The sequence below is a fragment of the Quercus lobata genome, chromosome 2 (assembly GCF_001633185.2).
Source record: "Quercus lobata isolate SW786 chromosome 2, ValleyOak3.0 Primary Assembly, whole genome shotgun sequence".
NCBI lineage: Eukaryota > Viridiplantae > Streptophyta > Magnoliopsida > Fagales > Fagaceae > Quercus > Quercus lobata.
The window spans coordinates 16,848,787-16,875,802 of record NC_044905.1 but is presented as its reverse complement, the minus strand read 5'-3'; the positions used below and the strand labels follow the sequence as shown (position 1 = coordinate 16,875,802).

The 27,016-nt window shown below is 32.6% G+C and overlaps 1 protein-coding gene and 2 pseudogenes across 1 annotated transcript; 1 reads left to right on the top strand and 2 right to left on the bottom strand.

The window, feature by feature from the left end:
* Positions 1-1,191: 1,191 nt before the first annotated feature.
* On the bottom strand, positions 1,192-7,294 carry LOC115974836 (annotated as a pseudogene).
* A 7,487-nt stretch (positions 7,295-14,781) lies between these two features.
* On the top strand, positions 14,782-15,357 carry LOC115960257. Its single transcript, XM_031079055.1, has one exon. The coding sequence runs from the start codon at positions 14,782-14,784 to the stop codon at positions 15,355-15,357; it is 576 nt and encodes a 191-aa protein (XP_030934915.1).
* Positions 15,358-16,593: 1,236 nt separating this feature from the next.
* LOC115964498 lies at positions 16,594-25,356 on the bottom strand (annotated as a pseudogene).
* Positions 25,357-27,016: the final 1,660 nt, after the last annotated feature.

Below are 27,016 nucleotides of genomic sequence, written 5' to 3'. Positions count from 1 at the left end.
GTATTGTCTATATACGGATTTTGATCAACATATTTTCTGGGGTTCAGGAAGTTGTTTGTGCGTTGCAAATTGAGACCTTTTTTTTTGTTGCAGAAATTATTTAGTATTTTCTTGCTTAATTTTTTTAAAGATGGTCCAACAAAAGCCATCCAAATCCATTTTTGTCCCAACTTGCAGCCCACGTAATCAAAGTCTGTCCCAATTTGCAGCCCAAGTAATCACTTTGACTTATGAATAGGAAGGGAGTAATAATTGAGAGACCATTTGTAGATGTAAGAAAGTGATGGTGTGAAAATTGTGTCCTCATGCGTTGGTCCCAAGACAAGAAAATTGCAGCCCAGGTAATCACTTTTTTTTTTTATATATGACAAGAGTATACTAATAGCCAAGTGAATTAGGGATGGCCAATGGGTCATGGAGGGTCAAGTATGACAAAATTCAACCTGAAAAATCATCGGCCCTTCTGGCCCAAGTGATACCCGGTCATTCTAGAGACTGTTAACTCAGGGGTTCTAGCCCATAACCAATTACCCAGCAAAAAAAAAAAAAAAAAATTTGACCCGAAAATTTTATCCATGAATACTCAAATTTTAATACCAATTAAGTACTTGTACCTGATTTTTTATCCATGCATATTCATAACTGCTTCGAACCTGGTTTTTTTTTTAAAAAAAAAAGAATTTTAGAATAATAGTCGTATGACCACATTGTGTCGGACAACTAAGAACTATTATTCCCTAATTAACTTTATCTTAGAAGTTGATTTTCACCAGTTAAGTGAAGAAATAAACTCCCTAACACAACCCCAAATAGCGGTAGTGTATCTTACCACTTTGACAACGGTAATACCACGTATCAAACCAAAAAAGAAAACGAAATTCCATTAGAAACTCAAGAAATGATTCTACCGATCTCAATAGGAAGTGACTAAAAGTTTTTATTACAACTTACCAAGTATAAAAAAAGCCATATTTTGAACAGGGAGATAACTTGAGAGTGAAGCCATATTTTATCTATTCAAAACTTGATTAGAATGGAAAAATACAATTTTCCAGTTCACTGAGCAGCAAGCCTTAATCAACCACACTTGTCTCAGTTTGGCTGGTCACGAGTCCAATTTATTTGCTTGGCTGGAAATAAACACTCTCAAATAATTAAGAACTTATATAATAATATATGATTTAATACATCTTAGATTCGGTGAAGTATAATTGGAGCTGCATGTTTTGGTTGAAGAGTAATGAGTGTGTGAGGAGCATGTGAATAAGTGGGTGAGAGCTGAAATGAAAAATGTTGAAGAAGCATAGCTAGAGCCATCTTTGCTTCAATCATGGCGAAATTTTGACCAGGACATATTCTGGGTCCCCAACCAAAAGGATAGAAGGCAATGTCATCTTTTGATGCTTTCACAACTCCTTCAGAAAACCTCTCAGGATTAAATTCTTCTACATCTTTGCCCCAAAATTTTGGATCACAATGTAAGAACAACACTGGTAACACAAAGTCAACCCCAGCTGGGATGGACATTCCTCCAATGTTAGTTTTACGATTTGTGTGTCGGTAGAGAGCAACCACAGGTAGTTATAATCTAAGGACTTCGTGCAATATCATTGTTACCTGCAATTAAATTCCATAGAATATTACATGTTAAATTCATGTTCAATAGAAAATAGTACGTTTTAAATGTTTTTAAATTCATTTTTAATAAAAATTATATATAATTTGAGACTTTTGAAGGTAAAAGCTTTTAAAATTATAACGTTTAATTTAAAACCACTACTTAAGCATAGGGTATAAAAGGCAATTTCAAGGTTATAATTTCAATAGAAATGACACAAGTGCTACAACAATCAGAGCAATTTTGGTAAAATTGTAAAAATATTGAAAGAATAGCAAGAAAAATTATTGGTTAAATTATATTTTAAACTTTATGCTTTAGGATTGGTTTCAATATGACCCTTTTCTAAAGTTTCAAATTAAAAATTGAAGTTTCAAATTGAACTATGGACTTTTAAAATTGCATCAATTTAATCCCTTAATCAAACCACCAAATCAAATCCGAAATTTTTAGGGTTTAAATTGATATGACTTTAAAAATTAAGAGTTCAATTTAAAACTAGCAAAATTACAAGTTTTAAATTGTGATAATCTTAAAATTTAGGGTTTGATTGATAACTTTGAAACTAAAATGTTAAACTTGAAGCCATTCCTAAAATATAGGATTTAAAATGTAATTTACCATTAAAGAAAATAAAAGAAAAGAAAAGGAAAAAAGAAAAGAAAAGAAAAAAAGATAGTAAGCATTTAGGCTCCGTTTGGTTGGAATGAATATAGGAGGGATGGAAAATGAAGAGAGGAAAACATGAGAGAAAATGATGTTTTCCCTTATTTGGTATAGGAAAGAAAACACAGAGGATGGAAAATGTTGAGCTCAAAAATCCACCCGGGTCCACAAATTTTTTTCCTCCCGATTTGGGAGGAAAACTAGGAAGAAAAGAGAAAAGGAGGGGACTTAACACATAAATTACATATTTACCCCCTACTTGGTGTGCTACGTGCCTGACTTGTGAGTCAGGTCCTTTTTTTTTTATTTTTTTATTTTTATAATGTTCGTACAACACCCTTTCTTTTTTCAATTGTTTTGGTTTTTTTTTTTTTGAGATAAAAAAAAATTGTTTTGATTTTTTATTTTTTGAAAAAAAAGTTTTGGGTTTTTGAACTTCTTATCCTCTTTTTATTTTAGTTTTTTAATGAAGAAATCATTCATACATATTTTTTTAATAAAATATAATGTATTATTTTTGTTTTACCTAAATTGGATATAATGATAATTTTATACTAACTTTATTTTTTATCCTCTCACTTTTCTTTTCAACCAAATAAAAGAGTTTTTCATCCCTCCATTTTTCTATCCTTCCAACCAAACACATACGAGAGAAAACTAAATTTTTTTTATATCCTTTTACTTTTCTATACTCTCTCCATTTTCTATCATCCCACTTTTCCACTCTCCCAACTAAACGGACCCTTAGGCATGTTGAGAAAAGAACTTACAATTCTGAGGTGATTTACCGCTTCAAAATCTAATGTTCTCTTTTCTCATATCTGTAGCACCTCATCTCTAGCATTTTCTTGCCAATCCGGATGCATAGACAATAGAATCATCGTCCAAGTGAGTAAGGTGGCCGTGGTTTCTTGGTCGGCAAAGTAGAATAATTTGCACTCTTCAATAATTTCTTCAACTGTCAATCCATTATTAGGTAATTCTTTGCATTGAAGAAGTAAGCCTAGTAAATCATTGTTCTCCAATTGTCCATCTCGCTTGGTTTGCTCTTTCTTACTTATCATATCCCGAAATATTGCTTTGATCTTATTGTCTATACTGTTGGAATTATGCTTAAAAAGTAATAATTCAAGAGAAACAAATATAATACATCTATCAATTAACAATTATATCATGTGCATATGTAATAAAAATCAACAATAAGATGTGAGAAATTTACATATTAGATTATGTTATTCAAGGACCTCACAAGCAATCAGGATGCTCTCCCCAGCTGGTCAGGATTAACAAGAGTTTTATTTTCTCTTTCACACCCCCTTGCAAGTGTGGCCTTGACAATATTTATAATATTCAGAAAGGACATGACTAGCCATAAAATCCTTCCTATCGTAATAATACTTCATGTAACAAAAATGTTACATTTGTTAATAAACAACTTTATTAATTAGATTCATTAATGAAGAAGTTTATTAATGTGTTATTACTTTTGTAAGTCCATGCTAATACATGGATTCATCTATCGTTCATATCTAGAACTACTATAATGACAAGACCTTTAATAGGAGTTCAAGTTACTGGTATTGACACGATAGATTTATTAAAGCCAACACTCAACGTGCATGAATCTCATTATGGAAGGACTTCCGAGATTATTATGCACTAACCATCGAAAGACTAGCCCTTATTGTCTTCCATAGTCTGAGCAATTTTAACTTGCACCTCCCTTCCATTATGGTCCAACAATGTACCTATCAGAATAGGCTGCATCATGATGGATATGGTCAAGTCAAGGACTACAATGAATGCATTCATAATCTTAGTCTACTAAATCAAGTAAACCTATTTCAATATATCAATATCTTACATCATAAAAATATTGCATAATTTCACAAGAGACTGAATATTTATTTGTTAATAATAGAGGCATCATACATATTATGTTGGGCCACATTATTCTAACATATACTGTATCTCCTTTTGTTCTTCTTAGTGGGTATGAATCTGTACAAATAGGCAGTGAAGCTGTAATTAGTTGAGATTAAAATTAAATAAACAAATACCGATAGAAAGTTCTTAGGAAATTAACAAAGAAAGAAATTCATCGGATATTTTTTTGGTGCATCTAGTGCTTTTTACTGCTTTATTCAATATTCAGTCCAACGAAAACTAAGAAAACGAAAATGTCCAACTTTGATGCTTATGTAATCCCCTGAATTATTGACTGAGCCCCCCAATTGGAATTCCTTAAACATCACAAATCACTTTCACGAGTTGTTAAATAAGTATCTCTGTCAACTACAAATTCCCCAATTTAAGGTTTTAGCTAGTAACTATAGTCTATTTGTGACACATCTGATTTAGGCCTAGAAAATTGTCCCTATTATAATTATTATGTATATATAATATGGTTACTGTTCAATGATGAGTTAAAAGATTGACATTGTACCTGAAACCTGGGATGTATATGTTCTGATAGGCTTCGAGCACCAATTTAGCTTGCTCTTTCTGAAGCTCAAATATTCTTTTTCCCTCTTCATAGCTGCTCCCAAAGCCTGTTCTAGCGATAACATTGCCGGCAAGATTTTGGAATTCCACTGCAACATCTAGTTCATGTGATCCTTGAGGGCTAACCAATTTCTTCCATCGGCCAATCAGGCCTAAACAGCTTGTTGAAAATGCTGGCACCATTTTCTGTTTGAACAACAATTGGTATTAGTGTTTTGCTTAATATGGATCCAACACTTAACTTCATCACTCATACTCGACTACATTAAAACTGAGTCTGTGACACAATGTTTTTACCTTTCTCATTAAAATTTTATAAAATTGTTATGGGATGGATTAGAAATTTCTAACATTACTCCAAGAAAGTGTTAATTAAATAAATCAAATTGGTTGCTTTAATACTTTAAACAGTGATTAACAAGGGATGGAGGAGTGGTCTACCTTCAACTTCTCAAGGTGGAAAGCAGGTGTAATAAGGCGTCTTCGCTTGGCCCATCTCTTTCCTTCCAATTTTGACACTCCCCGTTGTAGAATATGCACTAGAGGGTTCAATGGCGGCTTTACAAAATCACCATTCTTATCAGCTAATATCAACCTCATTAATTCTGGGTCCCCAATTATTAGTCTTGGCCTTGTTTCAATCCAACGCAGAGATACTTTTCCTGAAAATTTGACTTAAGAATCAGTTTCCAGTCTCTAAGAAACTCAGGTAAATACTGAACAATTGGGACCCTTTTACCACTACCACTTTCAAAATAAATTATTTCCATGATGATTGTCCAGGATTTCTTTAAATAACATATTTTCCAACTTTCCATTACAAAAGAAATAGTTTACGTTCGGAAAGTGAAATTGAAGTGCTTTTTTTTTTTTTTTTCTAAAGTACCTCTCGAAGTTTTGTGGGGCATGATTTCCAATGACACTAAGACCATTTATTTTAATGGTTGTAATCTCACCCATTCATTTATAAAAGACAATCCCAATAAATAATTAGAATTGTGTGGTTATCATGTCTCAAATTTTTATTTTTATTTTCCTGAGTACATCAAGATAATATTAGAGGTAACATAAGAACAAGACAACCAATGAAATTTCAATTATTTATACAGGTTAATAAACTTGCTTACCATAATTTTTGACCATTTGATAAAAAAATGGTGAGACACGGGGTGCAATCTGATGATTTAGGGACATCGGTTTGGACCAAGCTTCCTTGGTGCACTCTGCAATCTCTTTCATATCACCATGCAAAAGCTTGTAAGAAGTGCCTCTGATCCCTTGCTTCCTTAATTGCCTTCCCAGACTTTTGGGTTTCCACCCAATGGTGTAAACTACTATGATAACTGAATAAAGGACTACTAGCCTTAGAAGCTCTTTTATTTTTTGGATAAAAATTAATAATTTGCATTTATTATAATTTGTGATTTCTACTTTTTCCAATCACAAAAAAAAAAAAAAAAAAAAAAAAAAACCTAAGGGTGTGATGAAGAAATTATTTCCCCCATAAATGCATAAATCAATACTACCAAGAATTTTGGAAGATAATTGTTTGCTCAACAAATGGTTTGAGTCTTGATTGCATTAGCCAATCTCAATTCCAGACCCCGTAAAATGTGTCCCTAACATCAAATCCATTGAAGTTATCAATTAGTTGCTAAGGTTTGGCTTAATTTTAAAAAATAACTATTGAAAAGCACAAATTGAACAAATTGTCAAAAAATTTATACAAAGAAAAAAAAACATGAGATTGATGAGAATGAAACTTGGCCTTCACAAATATAAGATAAATATAAAACTGACTAACAAACATGGAGGTTAGTAGTGAAAAACAAAAATAAAATCGTGAGAAATTACATGGTAGTAAGTGCTTTTTAGTGGGGATGTTGGGATGATAAGGATGGATAGAAGTTATAGTACTGGTTTTATAGTAAGAGTTTTTTTTTTTTTTTTTTTAAATAAAAAAGAAGAGATTTGGGAAAATAAAAACTTGAGATTAGAGTAATGAAATTAAAAAAAAAAATTGAAAAAAAAGGGGGACAGAAGAAACAAATACATCGTGATGAAGTAAAAAAAAAAAAAAAAAAAAAATTGAATACATTGGGTGAGTTTTGTAGATTGGAGGAGTTTTAAAATTAACAAAAGAGTGATCTTATTTTGTAGGGAGTTAGTGAATAGAAGTAGGAATTTAAATCAACGTAAAAGTAAGAGTTTATTAGAGGTAGGAAGACATTTCAACGTGGAAGTATGAATTTATTATTTTTGTCAATTTACTATTTTAACCTCATTTTTAAGTTTTAGGCAAGGTATTTTTTACTGTAAAAAAAAAACAATAACTAACTTTTTTTTTGTCAATTTACTATTTTAACTCAATTTTTAAGTTGTTGGTTAATTAATTTAGTGGTATTTTTGACACAAAAAAAAGTAATAACTAATTTTCTAAATCCTTTAATATATACAGATTATGGCAGAGGAGATTGCCAGGGTTTTGAAAATATGATCTTCCATCTTCTTTTAGCAATGAAAGTCTGAAAAATGCTTGGGCTTGTTTTCTAAAGCCAGAGAGACTAAGCATATTTATGGGTGTGTAAACTACTTTATGATCATACCTTCATAGAGTCCACCCACTCCACCGATTGGGCCCACCTCTTGTAACTTTACTTGTTCCCCCTCCTAGTTTAATAAAACGATTTAAATCGTATATCTGATTCATTTATAGCAAGAGAGAAAAAGAGAAATATTTTGTATACAACAATTTCATAATAATTTCACAATAAAACTTAGGTAATAAATTATTGTTGGTTTTAATTTGGACTCAACACTGACATCACTCAATGAAAATTAGGATTTGTTATGTAAATATTAAGAAAATGTTTTCGATATAGCATTACTCATGTTTACAATATATTTCATAGGAGTTTTTTTTTTTTTTTTTTTTTGAGAAAATTTCAACCTATGGCGTCCACTCCTGATAATAGCTCTTTATCATCAGATCAAGACACCAATCAGTTTTTGGTGTAGGCGGGAATTGAATTAGCAAATTTTTATTGGTTCTTAATTGGGTCTATGATTGACTTTTTTTTTACCTATTAATAACAACTTGCTGCATTGGCATGATTGTGAATTTTTTTATTTTTTATTTTATGACTATAGACTTATTGAGTTTAACATTCACAAATCTGTGAATGAACCAAGCTGTATATAAACCGTTTGAGTTCGATTCAAGAAAATAATTATTTAATTGTGTTCGTTTATTTAGCAAATAAGACATATTTAAGATTAAGTATAGCTTTGACTATTAAAAAATCTAAGCTCAAATATAATAATATGTTCGTGAAATAACTTGTGAATATGAGACTTAATTTAACTTTGTGTGTGTGTGTGTGTATACTTGGTATTGGATTGTGTAAGTTTGAAAATATGTTTATAGGATATGGAATTATTATTTAAAATTTATTAATAATATAAATAGTACATTTTGTAGTAAAAATTAAATATAATTTTTTAACAATTGAAGTTGATGAATAAATTTTATAAGTTTATAATTAAAAATCATTCTATCCAATTAACTCTAATAATACAAGTTCAACTATTTTTCAGTTATTAATTATTAGAATAGATTTGTAAAGAGGTAACAAAGTTTAGTTTTGATCAATTATATATGGGCATTGCATTAGTTAATTAGGTTGTTCGTAAACAAAAATAATTTTTTTTTTCCATGTGAAAATGAACCAATCTTGAACTTGCAATCTAGTTTAGTGACGAATTCGAGTTTTACTTTTATTCTAAATAAAATTAAATAAACAATTTTGAACTTGTTTACAACTCTACATGCACAACATCATTGGTTAGAGTGAAACCTAAAACTTTATTATAGTGATTTTTTGAAAATGTCTCTTACTTTATGTTAGAGGTGGCATGGTTTTTGAATAAGATTCTTGTTGGTCTTTTTATAAAATAAAAAAAAATACAAAAGAAAAAAAAACCAAGCCTATTATAAGAAATTGGAGTTCTATTTTTGGAATATTTATTTTATTTTTGAGTCTGTTAAAAGAAAATATCACTTATTATAGAAGGGAGGGAGAACAAATACTATTATCAAAGGGGCGCAGTTACAATAATTACCCTTCTTTGCAATTACTCATTTATAAGGATAGGATTTGTGTTAATTTTCATGAATGTATTTGTGCATAGTGACTTAGAGATTAGACTTCCATGGCTAAATTCAATACCAATAAATTACAAAATTCTTGATAAATATTTGCAATATTGAATAGTTGTCCATATAATAAATTATGAAAATTCATGGTAACTATTCACACATAGATATTTGATTTTTATTAATTAGATGGATTTTAAAAAGAAGTGTAGGGAGGATGAAATCTACAGAAGCCTAATCAACCCCAAGACTTCCAAGAGAAAATACTTATAATTTAATCATTCACCATTCCATTTGAAGTGTAATAATTTCCCTTCATACTCTCAGCTCATGCTCACTAGCGTTCTTGATGAGGTTAGGTGCACAGTTATGGCTTATCCAGATCCTTTGCTCTTGCAAGTCAGGGCTCAACGAGCAAGGTGCTACTATAGTCACGCTTAAGTTGAAGACGCCAGTTCAAGTCGCCTCACCCATTTTTTCTTTCATAAAAAAAAAAATTCCCTAAAAACAATCATTCATTGTTCACTTTACTCGCAAACTCATATTCATTTCGTGGATCCCTATGTGTTATTGTTGTTGTTGCTGTATTGTCTATATACGGAATTTGATCAACATATTACTTCGCTTGGGGTTCAAGAAGTCATTTATGCGTTGCAAATTGAGACCTTTTTTTGTTGTAGAAATTATTAGTGTTTTCTTGCTTACTTTTTTTAAAGATGGTCCAACAAAAGCCATCCAAATCCAGTTTTGTCCCAATTTGCAGCCCACGTAATCAAAGTCAGTCCCAATTTGCAGCCCAAGTAATCACTTTGACTTATGAAAAAGAAGGGAATAATAATTGGGAGACCATTTGTAACTGTAAGAAAGTGATGGGTGTGAAAATTGTGTCCTCGTGCGTTGGTCCCAAGACAGGGAAAATACCATGGCTTAGTCCACAAGAGTATACTGATACCCAAGTGAATTAGGGATGGCCAATTGGCCATGGACTGAGTTTGGGTCAAGTATACCCAAACTCGACCTGAAACTTTTATCCATGATACTTAAATTTTAATACCAATTAAGTATTTGTACCTGATTTTTTATCCATGCATATTCATAATTGCTTTGAACCCCCCTCTCCCCCCCCCCCCCCCCCTTTTTTAAATAATAATTTTAGAATAAAAGTTATATCTCATATGACCACACTGTGTCGGACTATAAGAACTATTGTTCCCCAAAGAGTTCTACGGTAAATTAATGGCACAACTTAGCTAATCATCAAAGTAGTACACTGTTATATTATTGTTCATGGCTCTACTATCAAATGGAGTCACTAATCGATATTACTAATGCCATTGTGCCTTGAAAATAAATAAGTGAAAAGAAAAGAGTTTGTTGGATATCATATGGTTAAAGAACGAAATAGTGTCATCTTGATGAAACTTTGACATGTATCAGATTTTAAATGTTGTATGAAATTGACTGGTGTGGGTTTATTTCGATTGGACATTCAAATATTTAGCTAAAAGATGCAACAAAATACAATATGACGCCTTTATGATTCTCTTTATTCTTTTTTCTTTGTTACCTCTTCTTTTCTCTCATTCCTTTGATACTTTCTTGTATCAGTGGCGGAGCCACATTGGGGTCGAAGGGGGCTTTGGCCCCCCAATTTTTTTCAAAAAAAAATTAAAATATATGCATCTATATGTCTGAGATCCCGAAACATATGAAAACCAATCTCCCAATATAAGTTCCCAGCCCTTTCAATCTTGCAATTAAATTTATCTTCTTTTCTAACTTTTAGTTTAAAAAAAAAAAAAAAAAACACAAATAGTTATCTGGACATCAATACAATAAAAGCTCTTTTTTAGAAATGGCACGTACACAATATTTTGACAACAAATCCTAAGTTACAGATTATTATTGATTGTTTTTAAATTGTGGATTCTGATAGGCCACAAACTGAATGACCCTTTGTGATAGAAATTAATTAATTAATTAGCTAAGTTATTAATTAATCAATTTATCATGCAAATGCGTGGTAGCACAAACAAATCACCAATAAACTAATTATGCAGCGGAAAATAAATAACACGGTGATTTGTTTACGAATGGAGAAAATCTAACGGCAAAAACCCCACCGGGTGATTTTCAGGTCACCACTCCCAAAACTCTACTATTATCACAACAAGCGGTTACAAGTAAAGAAATCCAAGTACCTTACCAACCTACAGTTGAACCCTTACCCAAATACCCAATTGGACTTGTTCTGTAGTGACAGTTCCCCTTTCAGATGCACGACTCCCAGTACGTGACTAACCAATTGCGCGGATCCCAATACGCGACTTCAATCACCAACTAAGAAGGTTGTTGGTTGCAAAATTTTTCAGTTCATTCACACGATGAAGTTCGAAAAGATGCTTGGTCACAAAACCCTACGGTGCACATACACAACAACTTCTTCAAGAGAAAGAGATGAACTGGGGCAAGAACTTCGTCTCTGGTCACAGTTTGCTTGAACAGAGTTTGCTCAAAGTTTGTGCAACTTGTGAACTGTTATACGGCCTTTAAACTGATCCTTTTATATGTCTAGGTTTAAGAGAAAATAAAGCTCAAAGACATATTCACGGATCCCAAGAAAATCAGATTGAGATTCTGAAAATCTTAAACCTCAACAGATAGCAGCTGTCGAGCACACCGAATGAAGAACAGCTTCCTTAAGCTCGATAGATGCAGCTGTCGACCGGCTGTCGAGCTCTGAACTTGTTTTCTTGAACAGATTTGAAAGCTTCAATACTTGATCTTGAAACAAGGTTTCTTGAAGTATTTAAAACATCATAAATCTATCAAAATACAAGTAAAATGCGTTTTGTCAAAGGATAAACCAATTACATAAAATCAAGACATATGTTCTTAACATGTGAAACACATATGTCCTAACAAATTCAAATTAGAATCAATTACAACTTACCAACTATAATTTGTTATGAAAATGTTGTGGATGTAGAAATTTTTTATTTATTTATTTATTAAAATTTTTTTTTTCCTTCAAGTATTACATAAGCAACATTTTCACAATAGTTATCTCATAAAATAAAATAGACAAAAAGGGGTTTCAAACTTCCTCATTCAAAAAAAAATTCTTTAGCTTACTTTAGAATTAAGCTAGTCGGCCCTCGACACACAAAATCCTGGTTCCACCACTATCTCGTATATAGTTTAGAGCTATATACTGTTGACATGTACGTGAGTTTTGTGTTTTGATACGAAGAGGTTTTATCTTGTGACTCAGATTTTTTATCAAAATAAAAAACGAGCCAAACATCAATTTGATATGAAATCAATCAGTGACTTGTAGGTGTAGTGGGTGTACTGGTTTGGATAGCATTGAAAGACTATTGAGAGAAGATAGGAGTTTAAAAATTCATTTGGGCATTTTGATTCTTGAAACACGAATTGCGAAAGTATTCACTTACATGGTTGAGTCCATGTATTCTTCAAGTGTTTGAAAAAATTTTAAGGAAAAAAATAGTTCAGAAAACTTTTGATCTATCCAACCTAATGACTTAAATCTATGGTAGTCATGGGAATTGCAAGTTGCCAAGGTTGTCAAGTAAGAAAGGTTGAGTGGTTCAGGAACTTTATCACTGGAAAAATTTGTATTTTATTTTTATATGTGTTCTTCAAAAGAGTTGAATTTTTTTAGTTTAATATTTTATGGATTGGGTACAGGTATTACCCATACTTTACCCAAACCTTACCTGATTCTCTTTACCCATGACATATCAGGTAATACCCGAATACTTGTTACTCATTGGATTTGACCATCCCAACAAGTGATCATCTTCTATACTATAGTACGGTAGTACCTATTTAGTACCTCTCTCTCTCTCTCTCTCTCTTTATATATATATATATATATATATATATATACCATGACTACATATGGTCCATTACTAACTAGGTTATATATATAACTAATTAGAGAAAATTTAATTAGATTCAAAATTGAATTTTGCTTTTATTAGCTTTCCATACAAATTAAATTGTTTAGATTTTTGCTGTTATTTTTTTCTCTAAACTAATGAGTATATTAATTTTTTATACTATTTATATTCAGATATTTTGTATGTCAAGATCTTAAACGTAACAAATTATAATTGAGTTGAACGATCACATATACTTATCCTCATTCAATTTAGGATATACTATTGGACCAATTTATTCTTTTATTTTGTGTTGTATTTAGTAGTATTTCCCGGACAATGATTATGAATTAATATTATATATGTAGTATCCAATAGTGATTTTTAAAATTATATACATAATAGTAGTGTAAAGAGAAACTTGGCATAACCCATATCATGAAAATTGTAAGAAAAAACTATTTTAGTACCATCAAATGTTTATAAGGATTTGAGTTTAGCCATTTATGGGCCAGCTGCGACTCTGATTCAACTATAAGAAATTGGTTATGCTGGGTCGAGCGGCAAGCCTACTTTTTTCCCTTGGAAAGATAAGAAACTGACTAATAACAATAATGGAAATAAAGCAAGAGAATTTAATTTTTTAAGAAAGAAATCAAGATAGAATCTTTGGAAATAAATCAAAATTTTCTTCATGCAGTTGGATACAGAGAATTCACTTTATAAGATTCTATTCAACTCACCTGGTGTAACACAACTTCCTTTAATATAAGACACACATTTAAGAGAGAGGAATGTATAATGCAACGGGTGTATCGAATAATTTCTCCCACTAAATAATGGATTTTAATTTTCATGGATCTAATTATATATAGTGTTTACATTAATTATTTAAATTCTCATTACCCATGCTTAATAAATGATTCTTAGCAGAATTAAAAAAGAAATGATGATTCCAAGAGTACAATAAGAAATAATTTCCATGAATCTTTTTTTTTTTTTAGAATTATTTCCATGAATCTAATATTTTGAATTTTAATATTTTCAATTAAATTCAAATAAATAGTTGCATAAACCAATGTAACACATAATTGAATTTAATTGTATTTAAGAAAATATAACATTATTTGTGTTCAATACAACAAATGCTTAAATTCTATTTGAATTTAACTTAAGTTACAACACTTGAAATTTATCTAAGTTTCATCCACAATATATATTTTTATAATATTATTTAAAATCCCCATTGCCAAATATGGAATGTTGTTCAGGGTCTAATAAAGGTTAATAAATCTAAGACAGGACATTTATGCTTATATTTAATATGGTATCTTTTGTTATAATTTGTTGAAGTGATGAGTTGTATTGAAATAAAATAATTTCAAGGTTGGGTTCAAGTGAAAATGGTGTTACATCAAGTATAGCTTGTCAATTCAACAACTGTAAAATAAAAAAATAAAAAAAATTATATGAATAAGTGATGTCTTAAACTCTTAGTTTATTACAGGATAATAACACTTTCTGTTTACGAGACACCTCAAAAGTCTCACATTTTTCACATTGCGTTCTACGATTTTACCATTATATCTATAAAACATTAAATCTCCGACGCAAAATGAATACTCTTCGTTTTAAAGCAAATGGTCATGAGGTCGGCCATGAAAGAAATTTGCTTTTATATTCATCAAAAGAAAGAAAAAATAAATGAATTTTCTATTATACAAAAATTTGTTTCTCTTATCACTCAAAATAAATAAATAAAGATTTTTTTCTCTTAATATCATTATTTCCATATTTAAGCCTCTTAGATTGTCTATATAAACCATCTCTATCACTTGGCTGGTTATTTTTAAGAATATCAATTTAGTCAAGGATTTTCCCCATCAATATCTTTTCATCCTTAAAGTTAGGGTTTCGGCTCCAGACGTATGGCTTCTTCCTCCAAAGCAGTAACTGCGACCCAGGAGAACCCGAAGTGCTTGAATTACAAGCAAGGCGTGACAAATACAGAGTGGACTGAAAATGAGGATTCAATCCTTGAAAAAGGGCTTGTAAGGTACGCTTCTTTGCCCAAGTTAAAGCAATATGCAAAGATTCAAGAGCTATTACCAAGGAAGACAGTACGAGATGTGGCTTTTCGATGCCAATCGAAGAATAAGATGAAGAAGGCCATTGTTTCTGCTTCAACAACAAGCTGGCCCAAAAGTCTTGTGACTAAGGCTGATCAGGATAAGCTCTCGTGTAACAAAATTGGTGGTCTTGCTGGAAAGCTTTTGGAGGAAAACATGAAGGGCTTCATGCAGATCTCCAAAAATATGGAGCCTAGTAAAGTCCAAGACAACATCAAAATATTTGCAAAAATTCGTGACAACATTCTCATCGTGTCCAACAAATTAAGTGTCATGCCAGAAGGAATAAGAAATATGCCATCTCTTACTGAGAAGATGAACGAAGAGCTTGTGAATGTCATCCTTCCCCGCTGCAACTTTTGGATTGAAGTGTGATGCTCCTTAATTACTGAGCAGCATTATGTATTAAAGATGTGATTACCTTCCAATAGTAAAGATAGATGTTTGTTGTTTGGTAGAAGGTTCATGTTTACTAGTTGCAAACTCGCATGAAACGCGGGAAAGTCTCAACCCTTATGATATGTTTGGGAAACTTATATTTGTAATTTTATTTTTTAAAGTTTGAGTATTCAAAAACAATAGAGATTCTCATTTTAAGTAATATCTTTGATTAATCTTAATCTAGGATTTTTTTTTTTTTTTGGTATGTGATTTGACTTACCAACAGTTAGAGTTTAAAATAAAGGCTAATATGAATAGATTAGCCCTGATAATTTTATAGTCAAATTTAAAAATGGGCTTACCAAAAAACCTAAGTGGGAATATACCATGGGGCATTGGGAGATGATTACACCAGCGACCCCCTTTTTTTTTTTTTTTTTTTTTTTTTTTTTTTTCTATAAAAATTTAGATCTTAGTAAACAATTATAGTAACCAAGTCATAATTGGGGAAAATATAATGATTAATTTATCATGTTGATCATATTTACGGATCAAACGAATGGGCTGGAGAGAGACCAATTGTTTATTTGAATATAGTTTCTCATGATCTAAATCTGTGTTGCTTTCTCACAAATCTGTAGAGTGTAAGTGTCAATTTGACATTAGTTAGAGAGAAGTATCATTTTGTAAAACATCAAGAAAGGTTTTTGTAATTTACGATTTTTATTAATAATTGAAACAATGCCCTAACAAGTTTTACTAACACTTAAAAGTTTGAACTCTCATTCTTCTCAGCTTTATCTTAGAAGTTGATTTTCATTTCACCAGTTAAGTGAAGAAATAAACTCTATCTCTAACACAACCCCAAATAGTGGTAGTATATCTTACCACGTTGACAACGGTAATACCACATATCAAACCAAAAATGAAAACGAAATTCCATTAGAAACTCAAGAAATGATTTTACCGATCTCAATAGGAAGTGACTAAAAGTTTTTATTACAACTTACACAAGTGTACAAAAAGCCATATTTGGATCAGGGAGATAACTTGAGAGTGATCGAAGCCATATTTTATTTATTCAAAACTTTTCCAGTTCACTGAGCAAGCCTTAATCAACCACACTTGTCTCAGTTTGGCTGGTCATGAGTCCAATTTATTTGCTTGGCTGGAAATAAACACCCTCCATTAATTAAAAAATTACATAATACTAATATAATTTAATACATCTTAGATACGTTGTAATATAATTGGAGCTACATGTTGTGGCTGAAGAGTAATGCCTTTGTAAGGAGAATGAGTATAAGTGGATGAGAGCTGAAATGAAAACTGTTGAAGAACCATAGCTAGAGCCATCTTTGCTTCAATCATGACGAAACTTTGACCAAGACATGTTCTGGGGCCCCAACCAAAAGGATAGAAGGCAATTTCATCTTTTGATGCTTTCACAACTCCTTCAGAAAACCTCTCGGGATTAAATTCTTCAACATCTTCGCCCCAACATTTTGGATCATAATGTAAGAGCAAAATTGGTAACGCAAAGTCGACCCCAGTTGGGATGGACATTCCTCCAATGTTAGTTTTACGAATTGTGCGTCGGTAGAGATCAACCTCAGGAGGGTATACTCTAAGGATTTCGTGCAATATCATTATTACTTGCAATTAGGGTTCGCTTGATACGTGTGTTTAAACAACAGTTTTCAATTTTTTTGAAAATACGTGTGAATAAAAAAGTATGTGAAAATACATGTAATGTTGTTTAAAAATTAAAAACATTTGTTTAAGTTGATGTACCAAATAGGCCCTTAAATTCCATAGAATATTACATTTAAAATTCATGTTCGGTAGAATATAATAATTTTTTAAAATGTTTTTAAATTCATTTTTAATTAAATTATATATAATTTGAGACATTTTGAAAGTAAAAGCTTTTACAATTATAAGGTCTAATTTAAAGCCGGTACTCCTTAAGTATAGGTTATAAAAGGCAATTTTAAGGAAGGGTTCATTATAACTTCAATAGAAATGATACAAGTGCTACAACAATCAGAACAATTTTGGTAAATTTGTAAAAATATTGAAAGAATAGCAAGAAAAATTATTGGTCAAATTATATTTTAAACTTTAAAATTGCATAAATTTAATACTTAATCAAACCCCCAAATCAAATCCAAAATGTTCAGGGTTTAAAATGATATGACTTTAAAAATTAAGAGTTTAATTTAAAACTAGCAAAAATACAAGTTTTAGATTGTGATAATCTTAAAATTTAGGGTTTGATTGATAACTTTGAAACTAAAACGTTTAACTTGAAGCCACTCCTAAAATATAGGGTTTAAAATATAATTTATCATTAAAAAAAAAAGAAAAAAGAAAAAAAGGAGGAGGATAATAGTAAGCATTTAGCCAGGTTGAGGAAAGAACTTACAATTTTGAGATGACTTATTGCTTCAAAATCTAATGGTCTCTTTCCACAGATCTGTAGCACCTCATCTCTAGCCTTTTCTTGCCAATCCGGATGCATAGACAATAGAATCATCGTCCAAGTGAGCAAGGTAGCCGTGCTTTCTTGGCCGGCAAAGTAGAATAATTTGCACTCCTCTATAATATCTTCAATTTTCATTCCCTTATTAGATTCTTCTTTGCATTGCAGTAGTAAGCCTAGTAAATCATTGTTCTCCAATTGTCCATCTCGCATGGTTTTCTCTTTCTTGCTGATCATATCCCGTAATATTGCTTTGATCTCATTGTCTATATTGTATCTCCTTTTGTTCTTCTTTGTGGGTATGAATCTGTACAAATAGGCAGTTAAGCAACAATTAGTTGAGATTAAACTCCCACGCAGGTTTGAAGAAAAGTGGGCTTCCCACCCGAATTGTGAGAATATTCTACAAGCAGCTTGGTTGATCGAGATGGGACATGGTAGTCCAATGTCAGTGCTGTTTGGTAAGATTAAAAAGTGCAGGTTTGCTTTGGTAGATTGGAGCCGTGTAACCTTTGGACGCTCAAAAACTTTACTGCAGGAAAAACAACGTAGGTTGGAGGAGTTGTGCTCTCTGAACAGTCTCAAGCTCTTGGATGAAATAAAAGGAGCAAAGGCAAACATCAACAACATACTACATCATGAGGAAATTTTTTGGCGGCAGCAATCTCGCTCTATATGGTTACCGGTAGGAGACAAAAATACTATGTTCTTCCACAAGAGGGCCAGCCAATTACGCCGACGCAAAAATCACATCACAGGGGTGTTTGATAATGAGGGTGTGTGGGGCACCACTGAGGAAAGTATTGCCAATACAGCCAAATCCTACTTTCAGCAATTATTCACCTCAGCCAACCCGGCCAATGCTGATGTAGTGCTAGACTCAGTGGACAACTTAGTCACTCCCACCATGAATGAATGCTACACTACTCCAAAGGTACACACTAGAGGAGGTCAGACTTGCATTATTTCAAATGCACCCATCTAAATCACTAGGACCTGATGGTATATCCCCTTTTTTCTTTTAGAAATTCTGGCATATAGTAGGGCCCGATGTTACAGCAGCTATTTTATCAGTCTTGAATTTTGGTCACATGTTGAAAAAAATGAATTACACTCATATTGTTCTAATCCCAAAGTAGAATGACCCAAAGCACATGGCTGACTATAGACCCATTAGTTTGGGTAATGTTGTGTCTCACATTCTCTCCAAAGTTATTGCTAACCGCCTAAAACTTATTTTGCCTAATGTCATTTCTAATGCTTAGAGTGCCTTTGTTCCAAACTGCTTAATTACTGACAACAATATTGTAGCATATGAGTTGCTCCACAGGATGCGTAATAAGTGGAAAGGAAAGGTGGGACAAATGGTAGTCAAACTAGATATCAACAAAGCCTATGATCGGGTGGAGTGGCCCTTTTTGCAAAAAATAATGGTGAAACTAGGCTTCGATCCAAGATGGGTTCACTTGGCTATGGAGACAATTACTACAGCTTCCTATTTGGTGTTTATAAATGGGGAACCAAAGGGCTTCATCAATCCTTCATAGGGTATATGGCAAGGAGACCCTCTATCCCCATATCTATTCCTATTGTGTGCATAAGGCTTATTTGCCCTATTGAGAACAGCTGAGGAGAAAAGGGTGCTAAAGGGGATCTGATTTAGCCAAGAAGGGGTTAGTATCTCTTATCTCCTATTTGTCGACGACAACCTCTTGTTTTGCCAAGTAATAGTGGGTGAATGCCGAAAATTGTTACATCTCTTGGTACAGTATGAAGCTGCATTTGGCTAAGCAATCAATAGTCAGAAAACCTCATTATTTTTCAACAAGAACACGAGACCTGAAATTAGACAAGCGATACAATAGCTGCTAGGTGCAAGGGTGATAATGGATTGCGATAGATACCTCGGGTTGCCTATGGCTAGTGGCAAGTCGAAGGTTAACACCTTTAAAGACCTACAAGAAAAGATTACCAAGGGAGTGATGGGGTGGAAGGAAAAATTCATCTCGAAGGCGAGGCGTGAGATTTTTATCAAAACAGTGGCACAAGCGATCCCAACATACTTGATGAGCATCTTTAAGCTGCCAATATCCATATATGATAATATAAACTCCTTACTTGCCAAATATTGGTGGGGACAGAATCATAATGAACGGAAGATCCATTGGATTAATTGGAAGAAATTATGTACGACAAAGAAGAAGAGAGGAATGGGTTTTCGTGATCTCTACGCATTCAACTTAGCAATGCTTGCAAAGCAAGCATGGCAGTTAGTACAGGATAATCGGTCTCTATTCTACAAGGTGTACAAAGCATGCTACTTCCAACTAGGGATGGACTCAGGTGGGGGCTTGGGTCCAAAATTTTTTTTAGTAGTTTAATTTTTAGTAAAAAATAAAAAATTTAGACTTGGGCCCCCCTAACTTTGTAGCTTGGGCCCCCTCCAAAATCATGAATCATCAACCCACTCATGTCAATCTTAAAAAAAATGTAAAAAAACAAGTGCCCTGTTTATTAAGAAATAATAGTGTTTTGTGTATTTTGTTTTTGTTGGTAGATAATTGCATCTTAATATATTAACAAACAATGATTTTTATGCATTTGTCTTGTTTGAAAGTTTCTTAATACTATATGGACATGTATTTGAATTTTTTTGATTTTTTTTTTCGCTGATCTTCGACCCCCTGTCTTGAAATCCTGGGTTTGTCCCTGCTTCCCACACTGCTCTTTCATGGAGGCTGAGCTTGGCAACAACCCAGCCTTTGTCTGGCGTAGTCTCCTGGCAGCAAGGAAAATCATCAAAGAAGGTGCACGGTGGAAGTTTGGAAATGGCAGAAAAATTGGAGTCTTCACCCATAGATGGCTATCCCACTCTCTGATGCCTTTGAATGAACCCTCACTAAACATGCAAGTTTGTGACCTTATCGACCAAGACACAAGACAATGGGACCGGGAAAAAATCTGCCCTACTTTTGCTTATCGAACCCGAACTGAGATCATGTCCTTGCCACTTAACAACATAAACTCAGGCGACTCTGTGATTTGGAAGGAAAACAGAGCACAACAATTCACAGTCAAAACAACCTATCAAGTTGCTTTACGCCTAAAGGATCAACCCAGGGCTGAACACTCAGCAGCTCGAACACATGGGGCTACGTGGAAGGAGATTTGGACCCTCAATGTGCCGCCGAAAGTCCGAAATTTCATGTGGAGAGCCTGTTCAAACTGTCTGCCTACCCGAGATAATCTACACCGGCGACGCATGAAATTGGAACCAACATGTGAGCTGTGCAGACAACACCCTGAAACGGTCAGCCACCTGCTGTGGACATGCCTGTTTGCAAGGAATGTCTGGGCTCTGTTCAAGGGAAAGACACAGAAGTGCAGCAATGAGGCTTGTGACTTTTTCCTCCTATTCAAGCAAATGCAGTCTAAGTTGAGCAAAAGAGAACTTGAGAGGTGAGCGGTCACAGCTTGGGCTATTTGGAATGCAAGGAATAAATACTATTTTGAGAAGACCCAATACCACCTGAAGCTGATCTTGGACAGCGCTGGAGGTTTCTTTGAGGAGTTCCAACGTCTGATGACTACCCAAATTGTGGCCTAATATAATGTATTTGCTGCTTGAGTTTTTTTCTCCTGGGACCAGATAAGGTGTTGGCTGGTCCCCCCATGTCCTTGTTACTTTCCTGGACTTTGTATACGTGTTATTATAATCAATAAAGTTTCTATCATTTCTCCCAAAAAAATAAAAAATAAATAAATAAAATAAACAAATACCATAGAAAGTTCTTAGAATTTTTTTTTTTCATCTTCTATTTTTTGGTGCATCTAGTGGTTTTCACTGTTTATTCAATATTCAGTCCAAAAGAAAACTAAGGAAAAAGAAAATGTCCTATTTTGATGCTTATGTAATCCCCTGAATTATTGACTGAGACCCCAATAGGAATTCTTTAAACATCACAAATCACTTTCACAAGTTGTTAAACAAGTATTTCTGTTAGCTACAATTTCCCCAATTTAAAGTTTTAGTAACTATGGTCTATTTGTGACACATTTGATTTAGGCCTAGAAATTTGTCCCTATTTGCACCTGAAACCTGGGATCTATATGTTCTGATAGGCCTTGAGCATCAATTTAGTTTTCTCTTTCTGAAGTTCAAATATCCTTTTTCCCTCTTCACAGCTGCTCCCAAAGGCTGTTCTAGTGACAACATCACCGGAAAGATTTTGAAATTCCGCTGCAACATCCAGTTCATGTAATCCTTGAGGGCTAATCAATTTCTTCCATTGGTCAATCAGGCCTAAACAGCTTGTTGAAAATGCAGGCACCATTTTATGTTAGGAACAACAATTGATATGAGTGTTTTGCTTAATATGGATCCAGCCCTTTATCCTTATCACTCATAGTCGATTACATTAGAACTGTAACACAATGTTTTATGGCATGAAATTTATTAGGTAGTCTAGGAGTTTACTCACTCCTTCTCACATGGAGGTGAACTCTATGATGGATGGCAGTATGGCACCCACTTTTATGTGAGAGGGAAGGAGTATACTCTCGGAATACCCAAAAATAACCAATTATGGCATAAATCACGTCATACTCTTCCATAACAAGATTGATAGTGTCAACAACTTTGCATATAATTAATTGGTTTTTAGTTTACCAAAAATAAAATAAATTAATTGGTTTTTGTAATAATTTAAAATATTTAATAGATTAGAAATTTCTTATATAAGGCATAACATTACTCCAAGAAAGTGTTAATTAGCCATAGATCTTGTAGTTGAATTGACACCTCCCCATATACAAAGTGTTTGGGGGTCTAGGAGAGAAAGAGTTCGAGTTGCGGGATTAGTAGCATATTGTAATTATCTCTAAAAAAAAAAGTGTTAATTAAATAAATCAAATTGATTGCTTTAATACTATAAACAGTGAATATTAGCAAAGGGATGGAGCGGTCTACCTTCAACTTCTCAAGGTGGAAAGCAGGTGTAATAAGGCGTCTTCGCTTGGCCCATCTCTCTCCTTCCTTGGTTGCCACTGACCGTTGTAGACTGTCCACTAGAGGGTTCAATGGTGGCTTTACAAAATCACCATTCTTATTAGCTAATATCAACCTCATTAAATCTGGGTCCCCAATTATTAGTCTTGGTCTTGTTTCAATCCAACTCAGAGATACTTTTCCTTAAAATTTGACTTATGAATCAGTTTCCAGTCTTTAAAAGACTCAGGTAAATACTGAAAAATTGGGATCCTTACAAGTTTCAACCACCACTTTCAAAATAAATTATTGCCACGATGATTGTCCAGGATTTCTTTAACATAGTTTTTAACTTTCCATTAGAATTAAAAGAAATAGTATCTCAACCATTCATTAGTAAAAGACAATTTGACAAGGTATCCCAATAAATAATTAGAATTATGTGGTTATCATGTCTCAAATTTTTATTTTTATTTTCCTGAGTATATCAAGATGATATTAGAGGTAACATAAGAATAAGTGCCCGTTTGGTTCGGCTTTTTGAGCCCAAAATGCGCGTTTTGAAAAACGCTCAACCAATTTTTGCGTTTGGTAAACTCAAAACGCAACTTTTTTATAAAAGTTGCGTTTTGAGCATTGAGAAAAAACTGAGGAGAAACGCGGAAGGATTATGGACCCTCAGGGGTCCATAAATGAAAACGCGCATAGCGCGTTTTGTATATTACCGTTGCAAATCCAAAAATTACCGAAATACCCATCAGTCTCTCACGCCCTCATCTCTCATCTGTGTCTTTTTCCTTCATCTTCTTCCTCTTCATCTTCCTCTGCTTCTTCACCAGTCTACCCCCACAATCAACAAAACCCATTTCACCTTTGATATTCCGAACACAAAATCAACAAAACCAAACCAAAAATAACTCAAAATCAACACAAAAACAACTTAAAATAAACTCAAATCCGGAAAACCCATCCCAAACCCAACTCAAAATCAACCCAAAATCCATAGAAAAAAAAAACCCAAAATCCCAAAATCCTTATCTTCAGCTTCAATCATCTTCATCTTCATCTTCATCATCATCATCATCATCATCTTCTTCTCTGAAGTGTGAAAAAAAAAAGAATAAAGGATGAGTTCTGGCGTTGGTGACGATGGTTCCGATGTGTTCCGATTTGAAGTGCTAAGAGGAAAAAAAAAAAAAGAAGCAGATGGTGTTCTGGACCGAAGTGCTAAGAGGCCAAAAAAAAAAAAAAAAAAAAGAAGAAGAAGCAAGATGTGTTTGGACCGAAGTGCTAAGAGGCCAAAAAAAAAAAAAAAAAAAAAGAAGAAGAGAAGAAGCAGATGGTGTTCTGGACCGAAGTGCTAAGAGGCCAAAAAAAAAAAAAAGAAGAAGAAGCAGATGGTGTGGACCGAAGTCTAAGAGGCCAAAAAAAAAAAAAAAGGAAAGAGAGCTAGGAATGTTCTGGACTGAGAAGATGGGAGAGGAAAGAAGGAAAAAGGAAAAGAAAAGAGAGTGTGGTTGGTTACGTGGGTGGATGAGAAAAAAAGAGGAGAAAAAAAAAAAAGAAAAGAAGTAGAGCCAAGTAGAAAGAAAAAGGGAGAAAAAAGAAATTATACCATAATATTTTCACAATATTTTTACAATAAATTTTAAGGTAGACTATTATTAGTTAATATTGATGAGAAAAAAATAATTTTTTTAGAAAGAGAAAAAAATAATTTTAATAGTATGTTAAAATTAAAATTACTATCAATTTTTATCACAATATTTTTACAATACTTTCACAATAAATCTTAAGTGGTAGTGGTAGATTATTATTAGCTAATATTGGTAAGAAAAAAATAATTTTTTTAGAAAGAGAAAAATTGATTTAAGTATGATGAAGTAATTGATTTAAGTATGAAACAAACTCACATAAAAAAAAATTTTTGAAATAAATTCCCTTATATATACATTGTCCTTTTTGGTCATTTACCCCTCAAAAAGCCACTTTTATCAGCTTTTACCAAACACTCAGCTTTTTCATTATGCACTTTTTAACAGCTTTTACCAAACACTCAGCTTTTTGAAACTCCACTTTTTACATTATGCACTTTTACAAAACTCCACTTTTTCATTATGCACTTTTTCTAAAAGCTGAACCAAACTCACCCTAAGACAACCAATGAAATTTCAATTATTTATCCAGGTTCATAAATAAAAATTTTATTCAGCAAAAAAAATAAAAAAAAATAAACTTGCTTACCATAATTTTTGACCATTTGATAAAAAAATGGTGAGACACGTGGTGCAATCTGATGCTTTAGGGTCACCGGTTTAGACAAGGCTTCCTTGGTGCACTCCGCAATCTCTTTCATATCCCCATACAAAAGTTTGTAAGAAGTGCCTCTGATTCCTTGCTTCCTTAATTGCTTTCATAGACTTTTGGGTTTCCACCAAATGGTGTAAACTACTCTGATAACAGAATAAAGAACTATTATGGCAGAGGAGATTGCCAGGGTTTTGAAAATGTGATCTTCCATCTTCTTTTAGCAATGAAGTCTGATAATGCTTGGGCTTGTTTTCTAAAGCCAGAGAGTCTAAGCATATTTATAGGTGTTATAAGTGTAAACAACTTCTGATCGTCCCTCCATAGAGTCCACCCACTCCATTGATTGGGCCACCTCTTGTAACTTTACTTGTTTTCCACGGAAAATTCTTAGATGATTCCAAAGTATGGTGAAATGGTACTCTCTTCTCTCACATTTATGGTGAACCCAATCATAAATTTAATGAACGTACCCCAACATGAATGTGAGAAGAATGAGCATAATTCTTCGTGCTCCGAGAGTACCTAAGAATTATTTGTTCCTCACTCCCAGTTTAATAAAACGATCTTTACTGTATATCTGATTTTGATTTATAGCAAGAGAGAAAAAGTGAAATACTTCATCTTTAGTAAGTTTATAGTAATTTCACAATAAAACTTAGGTAGTAAATTTTTGTTGGTTTTAATCTAGACTCAATACTAACATCACTTATTTACCTATCAATTATAGTTTACCATTTAATATTTGTTGTATGAATATTGTGAAAATGTTTAGGATATAGCATTACTCATGTTTACAATATATTTCATAGGAGTTGAATTAGCAAGTTTTTATTAGTTTTTAATTGGGTCTACGATTGACCTTTTTCACCTACTGATAACAACTTTATGCATTGGCACAATTGTGAATTTTATTTATGACTATAGACTTATTGAGTTTAATATTCACATATCCGTGAATGAACCAAGTTGTATATAAACCGTTGGAGTTCGATTCAAGAAAATAATTATTTAATTGTATTCATTTATTTAGCAAATAAGTCATATTTAAGATTAAGTATAGTGTGTGTGTACACTTAGGATTGGAATGTATAAGTTTTTAAATATGTTTATAAGATATGGAATTATTTTTAAAAATTTATTAATAATATAAAAATAGTCCATTTCGTAGAAAAAATTTATATAATTTTTTAACAATCGAAGTTGATGAATAATTTTTATAAGTTCATAATTAAAAATCATTCTATCCAATTAACTCAAATAATACAACTTCAACTATTTTTAAGTTATTAATTATTTGTATAGATTTGTAAAGAGGTAACAAATTTTAGTTGTAATCAATTATATATGGGCACATAATAAGTTAATCAAGTAGTTCGTAAACAAAAATAAGTTCCTTCCATGTGAAAATGAACCAACCTTGAACATGCAATTTAGTGTTTTTTTTTTTTTTTTTTGAAAACAACATGCAATATAGTTTAGTGATGAATTCGAGTTTTACTTGTATTCTAAATAAAATAAAATAAATAATTCTGAACTTTTAATACTCAACTTGTTTACAACTCTACATGTGCAACACCATTGGTTAGAGTGAAACCAAAAACTTTATTATAGTGATTTTTCTAAAATGTCTCTTACTTTATGTTAGAGGTTGCATGGTTTTTCCCTTTTTGAATAAGAATCTTGTTGGGTTTTAAAAAAAATTGGATTTCTATTTTTAGAATATTTATTTTATTTTTGAGTCTATTAAAAGAAAGTATCACTTATTATAGTTATAGAAGGGAGGGAGTACAAAAACTATTATCAAGGGGGGGGGGGGGGGTAGGTACAATAATTACCCTTCTTTGTAATTACTCATTTATAAGGATATGATT